At 31.8% G+C, this 12,301-nt stretch overlaps 1 protein-coding gene across 1 annotated transcript; it reads left to right on the top strand.

The window, feature by feature from the left end:
* Window positions 1–358: 358 nt before the first annotated feature.
* LOC115878182 (trypsin-3-like) lies at window positions 359–10,193 on the top strand. Its single transcript, XM_030894592.1, has 5 exons — window positions 359–509; window positions 571–760; window positions 3,834–4,047; window positions 5,864–6,008; window positions 9,826–10,193. The coding sequence occupies exons 1-5, from the start codon at window positions 437–439 to the stop codon at window positions 10,035–10,037; spliced, it is 834 nt and encodes a 277-aa protein (XP_030750452.1). The 5' UTR covers window positions 359–436; the 3' UTR covers window positions 10,038–10,193.
* The last annotated feature ends 2,108 nt before the right edge of the window (window positions 10,194–12,301 follow it).

Genomic DNA, 12,301 nt, shown 5'->3' with positions numbered 1-12,301 from the left:
AATTAAATAAAAGTAAACTGGTATAAATTTAAATAAAGTCCATAAACTAATTTCGATTTTGAAAATAACTAAAAAAGTTATAGGGATGAGTCACTTTTGAGACGCACCCGGTATACTACCTATGTTTTTTAAATGGAGATTGAAAAACAAACAAAAACAAACAAAATAAAAAATGCTTAAATTTTTCTGTTTGTGGGATTCTTACTTAAGACTCACATTGTATATCAGAACAGTTATAGATATCTGTTCCTTAACTGTATTTTCTAGATGATATATAATATTTCCGAAATAAACGAATTATATCCCGATAAAAATACCAATAAATCAAACTATTTTAAATGCAAGGAATGTAATCAGGAAATAAGTATCAGTGATACTTTTTACACATTTAGTTCATTACAGAACCTTTGTAGGGAACCTACAGAACCGTACAAAAATGGCTTTAAAAGTGATATTAGTACTTTGCCTGGTTTTCGTTGGTATCGAGTCTACTCTCTCTAGGTTTAATGGTAGGTTTATTAGTTCAATAATTACTAGAGATGTGCTATTACTTTTTCCTGTTGTTTTAAGCTGAGAAATTAGCCGCGTATGATGCCAAATTTAAATCCTTAAATAATGATACTAGAATCGTGGGCGGCGCACCTGTGGATATTTCATCGTATAGGTACCAAGGTTCTCTTCAAAACTGGCATAGACACAGGTGTGGAGTAGCTTTGATTTCAAATATATGGGTTTTGACGGCAGCTCATTGTACGAAAACGTAAGTATTTTCATACATTTTTCTAACGTATTTATTTTATTAGTGTGCCTAAATAGGAAAATAGGCATTAGCCTAGTGTTTTTCAAAAATGTGAATTTTCAACAAATCGCTGTAATTTTTTTGCTATGGAAAATTTTGTATTTTTATGAAAACATTTCTAAAACACCTTTTTACGTAGAATTTAATGGTTTAAGTATAATTTTTTTAAAATTAATAATTTAAGAGTTATCATCAAAAAATTTGATTTTTTATATAAAAAATAATTTAAAATTACCTTTCCAAAAATATAGCACACTTGCTATTTTGCTCGATTCTTCTTCGAGACATAGAGTTTATATACATATTATATATATATAAATATGTCGACTTTAAATAAGTAGGCTAGAACGGTGCCGGCTGTAATGCAAAAAAAATTAGCTGTGAGCAGCATCTAAAGCGGAAATAATATTTGCAATGAGAGATGCAGAATTTTATAACAATTTAAACTATATTTCATCAACATCAACCTATTTAAACTATATCTAATAACAATAAAAATGAATAGCAAACCAAGACATGAGATTTTGCTACAGGTGTTCGACTTATCTATCAACTGTTATGGACATATGGGGCTGTTTTTGAACATTTCTCGCGGAATTCATTAACTCAGTAGGGGCGAAAGACCCTCTCATAACTGCTAAGTATTTCTAATTCTTGTCTAGATTATACGGGCAATTTAAAAATAAGAACCTTTATCCTTCCGCAAAGATATCCATAGGATTAGATTCATAGGCACTAAGTACGGCGGCCTCGACGGCCAACGGCTGGGATCTTGGCTAGCTATTCAATTATTGTTGAAATTGGCTCCAAAAATTTGCTGATAACTTCAGCCTTCTGAGGTGATGCCTCGTCTTGCTGGAAAAATATGTTTTCGAGTTCCATTAAGGGCATATCATCAATAAGGTGTCCAAAGCCTACTAGTTAAAAGTGGCAAACTGCATTCTTGTACTTCGAAGGGCTACAAAAAATATCAAGTGTGCTATTTTTGGAAAGGTAATTTTAAGTTTTTTCAGTTAATTAAAATATACAGATAACCCAAATAAAAAACTAATTTTTCTGTTGGTAAATTTTAAATTAAAAAATAGGATTAATTTAAAAAATATACTTTAAAACCAATTAATTGCTGCAAAGGTGCTTTGGAAATTTTTTCATAGAAATACAAAATTTTCCATAGCAAAAAAGTTACAATGATTTGTTAAAAATGCACATTTTTAAAAAAGACACCGTAACTCCCAAACAGTAACAGATATCGATGTGCGGTTTTCACCATCATGTTTTTGATTAAAATTGAGCTACAGATACCGATATTAGTTTTCATCTATCTCCTATAGAAAAGGGCCTTTAAAAGCGTCCAAATTGATCCACCCTGTACGTTTGACGGACGAGCGTTAGCGGTGTCCGACATTCAGGCGATGCACAAAAAGTAATTTTTAGTCCGAATAGAACATGCTATTTTTTTCAAACGTCCAAAAATAATTTTTTAAACAATTATTTTAAACGTTGAAAATAGTATAAAAATATTTAAAGGTAATACCTTGTATACAGTGTCCGGCAATAGTGCGTCGGGCATCTGTAGCTCTTAGAATAAAAAACTTGAGAATTTTGTTTAAGTGCAAACCTAAAATATGTATGAGGATGTATTTCCGGAAAATATTTTAACTTCTATAGGGTGGCTCAAAAGTGTGAGGATCGGGATGATCGGACTTTTTAAAATGGAACAGCCTGTATATTATTGTGCTTTTTGGCTTTCTTTTCGGATCACTTTACATAATCCTAAGATATGAGTAACTTATTTCGATAGTTTCAGATATATTAAAAATAATTAAAAATTCGTTTTTCAACACTTCTTAAAAAAAAAAATATTAAAAATACAAGAACTTCTGAAATCAAAACTATATTAGATAGAGGGTCTGTTCTATTATAAATATGGTAATCGTAAATCATACAAGGTGTTCAATATTTTACGCCAAACTTTCAAAAATATAAAATAATTCTTGTTCGTTTTTTTTAAATGGTACACCCTGTATATTATTTTTTTATTTGATGTAGAATTAAAAAAAGGATTTTTTTTTTATTTAAAGTATTTCAAAATTTTTAATAGTTTTCCGGATACACGCAGTATTATTTCATATGGCGCATTCAATGGTAAAATACGAGAGAAAAATTAATTGGGTGGCTTTGATAAAAATTTACTGTAGAAAATGCCATATGAAATACAAAACCGGGAATATCTGCGAAACTGTCAAAAATTTTGAAATACTCTAAATGCAAAAAATGTTCATTTTTTAATTCTCCATCTACTGAAAAAATAATATACAGGGTGTTCCATTTAAAAAAACAAAGAAAAATTATTTTATATTGTAGAAAGTTTCGCGTAGAGTTTTGAACATTCTGTATGATTTACTATTTCCATATTTATAGCAAAGTAAGTACAGACCATTTAAGGTAAATGGCTAATATAGTTTTGATTTCAGGACAGTTCTTGTATTATTAATAATTTTTTTAAGAAATGCTGAAAAATATATAATTTTTTATTTATTTATTAATATCTCTGAAATTATCGAAATATATTTACTCATGTCTTAGGATTATGTAAAGTGATCTAAAAGGAAGCCAAAATGCACTAATATACAGGGTGTTCCATTTAAAAAAAATCATCCCGATCCACTCACACTTTTTTGAGCCACCCTATAGAAGTTAAAATATTTTCCTGAAATACATCCTAGTACATATTTTAGGTTTGCACTTAAACAAAATTCCTAAGTTTTTTATTTTAGGAGCTACAGATGCCCGACGCACTATTGCCGGACCCTGTATATCGAGTCGAAACACTATGGTTACGCTCGTTGAATTTGACACTTTATGTCAGTTTAATAATATATTTTCGTACTTTTATGCTTAGGCATAAAAGTGCTTTACTTTTATGCCTAGGCAGTAAAATGACTTTTTTATATTGTCACTCACGTCGCAAAAACTAATACCAGCTAATACTCTTATGACGTTTGAAAAAAAATATTTAAAACGTGATTTATAGGTATATTTATCCACTACCAAAATATGCCTTGACGGTTCGGTTTGGATCGAGATTTCAGCAAAATGAAGGTTTTGTTTATCAAGTTGCCGAAGTCATTGATCATCCACAATATGACTATGATGATATAGACTACGACATATCTTTACTTCGGCTGGGTAGACCAGTGACATTTGGTAACACTATCGAACCCATCCCTTTACCATCAAGAGATCAGGTAATCTATTAGTTACTTGCAGAGCTACAAGTTAACAGAAAACTTATAGTACGAGAGCTAGTAACGTCCGAAAAACAAGTATTTTAAGACGTCTGGTCCTTTGATATATCTTTTACTATGCTCTCTAGAACAGCATGCGGCCCATCTGGCTGCCGGTAAACGTTGCGTTCCCTACTGCGCATTGAAAGAAGATCCTATATTTTTATTAGTCCTTTAAATTCTAGTATTGAATATAAATCGAACATGTCTCGAAACGTTGCTAGCTCTTAGACTATTAAGTTTTATTTGATTTTAATCATTTTAATGACTTATGTCATTAGATTTTAAGTCACTTTTCCAAAACTGGCCTAAGACATAAAATTTAAGTAATTCTTTCAAAATGATTTGTGATTTATTATTGTATACATTATTCCGAAACAGAAAAGTGTTAAGTCGTTAAAAAAAGGCTGAAATATTTTAAAGCGGTTTTAGGCTCATCTGTAGCTACAATAACTTAATAATATAATCGATAATAATTGATAATACAAGATAATGTTTATTAACATTTAAGAAATAGGTATTTAAACTGAATTCTGGCAATTTTAGCCAATAGCAGTAGACGTACTTTACGTATAATAATAATAATGCTTTATTTTGCATGAATATCATTTACAAAAAATGTAATTTACAAATAAATAATAATAATAAAAAAAACATGCAAAAAAGGAACTGAAGACAATTAAAATTGGTTTAAATTCAGTTCCTGTCAGATCACAATATCAGCTAGCATAAATGTGTGTTATGGCTAAGCTAAATTATTTTACTGTAACTTATCTACAAATATAAGTAAATTATATAGTAATCCTATGACTAAGAAAATTTAGTATGAAATTCAAAAGAAATAAACACAAAGAAAAGTATTTTATACTAAAATAATTCTGAGGTAAAAGAAAACTAAGAGGGAAGAGAACTTTCCAGAAAATTTTTTTTAGTTTATTTTTAAATGCGGTCTTCAGAGGAAGGTTTATCATTTCTGCTGGTAAACAGTTATAGAGCTTGGAAATATTAAATGAGAAACATCTAGTGAACAAAGCTGTTTTGTGAGGTGGTGGAGTAATAAGTCCCTTAAATCTAAGGTTTAAGTTTTGCACATCTGTTCTGAATTTTATTTTATTCACCAAGTATGATCTAGGGTTTTACCAGATTCTCGAAAAATAGTTTATAACGTTTTAGCGTTGTTAATCTGATTATATTTTTTAAACCTAGCCATACCAACAGGTATGGTAGGCTATTAAGATCGGCAAAAAAAAGTTTTTTTAATTTCACTCAAAATGAGTTATTTGGATCATAAATGACCTAAATAAAAAATAATTTCATGGTGTCTGTCTGTCTGTCCGTCTGTCTGTAACACGATAACTCAAAAACCGCTAAACCAATTTTAACCAAATTTGGCATAAAAATACTGTGGCACCCGAGAATCTGGTTATTAGTATTTGGTAGTGGTGGGAGGTTGGTAAGGAGATATGGGAGGGGGTTAAAAATTTTAAAAAATCTTAACTCCAAAATTACAGTAGCTAGCGAAACGCGGTTTTCAATTTAAGATTAGGAATAATATTTGCAACAAAATTTGTTATAACCCCAAAATCAGTCAAAGTCGCAGTTTTTGAGATAAAAAAAATTGGAAAAATTCCTTTAGTTTCAAACTAAAAGAACTGCCTACCAACTTTTTATTAACATATTTTAGTATGGGCGGCTATACGTGTCTCCCGGCGCCAATTTTTTTAATCTGGAATTTATTGTCAGGGAATATATTTTCAAAGAGTGTATTATATTTTAGGCTTTGGTACCTGGTTCAACTTGCACAATAACTGGTTGGGGTACTTTAGCATCTGGTGGCGTTAGTCCAGCTGGATTACAAATGGTGCAAGTACCCTTGGTAAGCAATGAAAATTGCGAGGATTATTATTCAGTTTTTTATGGAGGTGAGTAAACATATGTGAAAATAAATATTTGTTGTATTGGTATTTAAGGAACAAGAGGCTAGGTGTCACTCTACATCAGTGACAGAGCTATAATTGTGTCTCAGTTTTATACCTATAATTAAATTACACCTACAATACTTATCTTTTAAAGAATAAGTAAAGAAAGACTCGATGAAAGATGAAAGGTTCTTCGATTCCGCTCTCGGTGACTCCTGCCCTTTAAATAGATATATTATATTACCATATACTGATATTACTGGATGCTAATTCAACAACACTTCATCATAAAATTAGGCATGCTATATATTCTTGACTAAATGTATTCAATATTTTCAATTTCTTAAAGTTATTTATATTTGAAACTACTGGCATAATTTTATCGCCACCTAATGATTTTTGTCTGGTATTTACCGTTGAAAAGAGCAATATTAACTGCAACATCTGCAAAAAATCATTAAACATTTAAACTGTTTAAATACAAAATATATTATTTTTTATTTCTCCATCTAACAAAAAATAAGAAAATCTACAGGGTGTATATATATTAAAAAACAAAGAAAAAACTATTTTGTATTTTAGAAAGTCGGGTATAATTCTGCATGATTTAAGATTACGATAGTAGTAATCTTTTTAAAAAGTCTGAAAAATATATTTATTTATATTTCTAAAATTGCAAAAAAAAATAATATGTAGGACCATGTAAAGTGATTAAATAAGAAAGTAAAAAATACAATAATATACAGGGTGTTTAAAAAATCATACCGATCCACTCACAGTTTTTAAACCATCCTGTATAGGAGTTGAAATATTCTCCTGAAATACTCGCAGGCCCCGGTCTAGTACATGCTTGTAGAATGTAGCACGTAGAATCTATGGGAGGGGGTTAAGCACCGCGACCATAGAAATCTGTTGTGTTCCCTTTCTTGAGTTATAACTCATCTCACAGTCTCAGGGCTTGTGCAAAAGCCAGTATCGGAAACGGTTTTATAGAGGTTAGTTCTCCATCTCCAATATCAGTTGTATTAAAGTTCATGGTACAAATGGTTTTCGTCTCGGCGCACTCAGTGATTAGGTATTCTGGTGTTTGCCCATTTTTCCCACAGAATCTGAATTCGCCATTGTTTCTTAGCTTCAGTCTACTGAGGTGTTTGTTGAGTAGACAGTTTTGTTACCCTGTAGAGAAAACCCCGTGACAATCCAAGGATTGTTTTCACTTAGATCAAGGAAAATATTTGATTTTTTTCGTTGTCTCGTTTCTCGTCGTAAGTTTTGAGAATTTTCTTTGAGTGTTTTAGAGTTGGAGGATTCCCATTCCAGGTTACGAATGGAGTCTTCCAGATTTTTGACTGCGTTAAGTTGGTTTCCACTTGGGAAACAAACAGAACAGTTCTGGTCTAGTTAGTGGAGAGTTCGCTCCTTTTCTAGCTAGATCCCAACTAGCAAATATAGTTCCCAGTCCTTCTTAAAATGTCACTGCCCCTAAAGTATAGTTCCTAGGCCCACTCTGCCACTTAAAATATTACTCTATGAGAAATAGTCACTTTGAAGTATATTTCGAGAGTGACCGGTTAGTCCCTACCTACCATAAAAGTGGAATACCTACCATAAAAGGGGAACCCCGATTGCAAGTCGCAAACATGTAATTTAAAGACGTGGCTGGAACTACCCGAATCTTCGAATATGACACCATAAAAGACCAAAAACTTTATAGTAACTTTTCAAAGTAGAGGTTACCAACAAGTGCTACCACAATGCCTCCATTAAGTTTTTGTTACTTTATAGTAACAATTTAAGTTACGGGGTAGTCGCGGCCACGACACCTAGTTTCTTTTAATTTATAGTAGCATTGAAAGTAGCAAAATGGTTACTGCTACCTTCCTAGGTTACTATAAAGTAGCCGTCGCTCATCCATTGCCACTAAAAAGTCACGGGGGTCAAAAACGGCTACTTTATAGTGACCGTAACTTAATATACCCTAATAAATGTAATTGTCTCAGATTGCATCGTGTGCTGCTCTGTTTTAGTGTTTTCTTTAACTTGCTTTTAAGCTTTATTAAAATTTTGTAAAATCCCTAAGGTAAAAAAAATTAGATGTTCTAGTACTTTCTACCGAAGAACTAAACAAAAGGAATCACTGCGAGCCGATGTATAAACATTAGAAACAAAAACTACATCTTTCTATAATCCTACTGATGAACATCATAAATCAGGTAGCGACTGAGACATTTTTGAAGCTGTTTCTGTAGATGAGTGTAGTGTTAGTTCATCTGAAACTGAATCTCAGAGGAGAACTAATTTGAGAACCAACAATATAAAACAAGAGCTGAAAGAGTGGGCGTTAAAATACTCTATACCTCATGTAGCTCTGAATAATATATATGTAGAAACACTAATAATAGAAAATGCACAATAAGTAAAAAATAACTTCAAAGGACAAGGCGGAACGTTATAGTGGCACTAATGGAATGTATAGTCGCCACCACCGCCATCGGTGTAGCAACGCTCCATTTAAGTGGCAATTTGATGGCTCAGGGAACTTTCTTGGAAAAATCACTTTATGGTTCCAAAGAATCGTTGACCATGTAGTTCCAAAATAGTTATTGTTTCTATAAAGTCGCCTTTGGATAGCTACAATTGTCACTTTATCAATCCGAAGATTTTAAAGGTCCAAACGGGTAGGGTTGGCCTAATATGTTATTGTTCCCGGTACTTTGTGGAAGCTACAAGTGAACTATAAAGTATTTTTCGGATTAAACGGCCATATTTTTTTCATGAATTTTTAGACTAACAACCAAATGGCTCAAACATTATGCGTTTTTAAGCTAAATATACCTAAATTAAAGCTTTTTTGCTTAGTTATTTTGATATTTCTGACGGTGGACTAATATTTTAAAGTTTGACCCCGGTTTCAAGCAAATTATTATTATTTTTTAATTACAAACATGAGTTTTTATTCCAAGAAATATAGTAATTTGAATTATTTTGAGAGGCGCTCAAAAATTTTGTTATATAAACCCACTATTTTATTCAGTAAAGTTGATTGCCTTCTGGAATTTACCTAAAAAGGCGTTAAAATCGCACGGTAAATAACAAATAACGAAAAAATAATAATGGCTTCCATAATTATTTTCCATCATGACATTTATTTTTATGAAATGTGAAATTGAATGAAGAGTCACGCTGCGAATAAAAAAGTTCAACAGTTTAACGAAAGTTCCACATGCTGGTGCATAACACTTTGGCTGCCACGAACCCGCGACTAGGCAGCTTACGATAAACTGATTGGTATTGTCGCAACGCCATAAGTCGCGACTCACCGGTAGGCACCCGGTAGTAACACATCGTAGTACTCTTTTAGTGGCAAAAACTACCCAAGACACTACCCGGCTACTCAAAATCTTTCCCCATTTTGGTTGCAGTTACTTAGCAGCTACGAATATACGACGTAGCTGCCGATGGTCACCGCCCACTTTGTAGTGGCTTTGATAGTAGCAGTTACGTATCTGCCACTATAAATGCTAGTTGGGATCGTCTGCTTTTTGATTGCCTTCTATCTCTTGGTGGGCTGGCATCCAGAGTTGGAGAAATTTATTACTTTTGCCTAATTTGTTGAACTTCTCTGGACATTCTTTAACCAACTTCGAATTGATAGTTATTGAGTTGATTGCTGACTGAATAAGCTAAGTACATACTTAGTACTTAGTATGTAATTAGCTTAGATAGGCTATGCAATTAAATAAAATTCCTAAGTTCTTTTTTTAGGATCTACAGATGGCCGACTTGCTTCAATGTTAATAATTTTATTATTTATTTCCAGCTGGATCAATAACAGACCGAATGATGTGCGCCGGATTTTCAGAAGGAGGAAGCGATGCTTGTCAAGGCGACTCTGGTGGTCCATTGGTAGTTGATGGACAACTGATTGGTATTGTCAGCTGGGGTTATTATTGCGCTCAGCCTAACGCACCCGGGGTGTATGCCAGCGTTGTATATTTCAGAGACTGGATACAACAACACAGCGGACTTTAAGAAAATTATAGATAAATACAGATACTTAAATTTATAATAACATGTAAAACGTTTTCTTAACTTCCAAAAATGTATGCAAATTTAAAATGAATGTTGTTACAATTGTAATAAACATAAAATGCTATATATGAGATTAATAAAATAAGATACATTTTACTCGGGAATATCACATCATTACTTTGAATGAGGTGGACAATGATTCAAAATGAAACTAAAAAATTTCAGACTATTTTCTTTATTTCCTGGGCTCTACTTATTTAAGCTCAGTAGTTTTGTACATAGATTAGTTCACACTTGATAACGGTCAGCGACGTTTCTAACCAAAAACGTGTAAGCAAAAATAATGGTATTTATGGAAGTCCGAAATTCTTTTAGTTTCAAAACATTATTCATACATGTAACCAAAACTATGAAATATGCAGGAAATAAAACAAGTCATTAAATAACAAGATTTTGATATCATAAGCATCTTTTGGATCATATGAGGAATAACAACAGTATAATTATTAATAGTTATTATATTAGGTGTTTCAAAAAATGTGTGCTATCTTCTCGTTGGATTTCTCACATAAAAAAATTTCTATTTTCATATCAACATAGGCCCCAAATTCTGCCTTTTGTTAAGTAGTTAATCGGCATTATAGTGTTTATCATTTTTCTTTATTATATTTGATTTAAAGTCAGTTTCGTGACCTGCTTGTTTTGATGAAAATGTTCCAATATCCACCCATATAAAAGTGTCCCTGGTGAGGCTATAACAGGACACTTTTCAGCTTTTAAAAAAATATGCGCGCCACTGACTTTTTTCTTTTGATATCAAAATTGTTTAGGCCGTTTAATGTCAACTCAAAATTTCATTCGAAACAATAAAATTACTTGGGAGAAAGGGTATAAATCAAATATTAAGGTTTAACACCCTGTAGCTGAAACTCAGCAGAAATCGGACCTATCGGTATGAAAATAAATCTTGTTACATGGTACCACGAATACATGTTTACTGAAACACCCTACTGAGTGCTAGGTGAGGTGCGAGCGTTGGTATCTCGAAACCGTAATAGATACGAAGATGGTTAAATCAGGACAAAGTTGCGCCAACTAGATGTTCACCAAGATACCATCAAAAAGTTTAAAATTTCAAGGATTGCTGAGTTTTGGAAAAACGGATTTTGGAAAAATCAATTTTATTTTTCCTGTCGTTACTTTTAGAAATCAAAAAACTAATTACACATTCTCATAAGTCACTTTACTATTACAGGACTATCTGAAGTACTTTTAGATTTTCAAATTAGCTGATAATTTGTGAGATACAGAGGCCAACTTATTTTTTTTAAATACGGACTTGCATTTTTTATTTCAGAAGAAGAACTCGGTCTCCTGAGTATAATGATATGCCACACCTGATACTTTTTTTGTTTTGGGTACCTCAACAACAACAAAACTAGTTAATTATTATTTAAAATAATTTCAAATACGACTCTGGTTTCTTAAATTATTTAATCTGGTTATATTCATTGCAACAATATTGATCAGCGCTAATTAACATTGAATAAGGCAAATCGAGCGAATTCAAAGATTCAAATAAATAATATCCAGGTCAGCAATTTAAAGATATTATTTTTTTAACTTTTTTTATTGTGAATTTGAAATCTCAGTGTACTAATGTATATCTAATAATATAATAATATTAATCATAATATATAATGTGTATCTAATAATATTCATAATATTAATCGTAGTTGTTATAAATAAATCAACTTCTATAAACTAGTTTCTAATGCTCTACATGTTCGAAAGGGTTACCACCCTTCCTAATGGACAAATTTATTTTTTGCTCAATCTTATTTATAGCTCTTTGAACATAACTTCTTGTGATAGTTCCGAATGCATTTTGTAATCTTTATTGTAAATGTTGAAATGTATTGATTTCACTTTTACAAACGCCAAGTAATGCCCCTTTAGCCCCTGCATTTGTTTTTCCGTATTCAGTGTTTTACCCCACGTCATTGTTAAGTTTGAAAGCTCATCAATAGTGTAACGATGAATAGATTAAATCTTGAAATTAGTTTAAATAAATTATGTTCAAATGTCCGAAACAAAAAAAAAATAAGTGTGGCATATCATTGTACTCAGGGTTCTTTCAAAATCTGAAATAAAAAATGCAGGTCCGTATTTAAAAAATTAAGTTGGCCACTGTATCTCACAAATTATCAGCTAATTTGAAAATCTAAAAATACTGTCAGATAGCCCTAATAAAGTGACAATGA

The sequence above is a fragment of the Sitophilus oryzae genome, unplaced genomic scaffold, assembly GCF_002938485.1.
Source record: "Sitophilus oryzae breed Bouriz unplaced genomic scaffold, Soryzae_2.0 scaffold_1501_pilon_pilon, whole genome shotgun sequence".
NCBI classification, from domain to species: Eukaryota; Metazoa; Arthropoda; class Insecta; order Coleoptera; family Curculionidae; genus Sitophilus; species Sitophilus oryzae.
The sequence above is the reverse complement of the archived record's forward strand: the minus strand, read 5'-3'. Positions and strand labels throughout refer to the sequence as shown.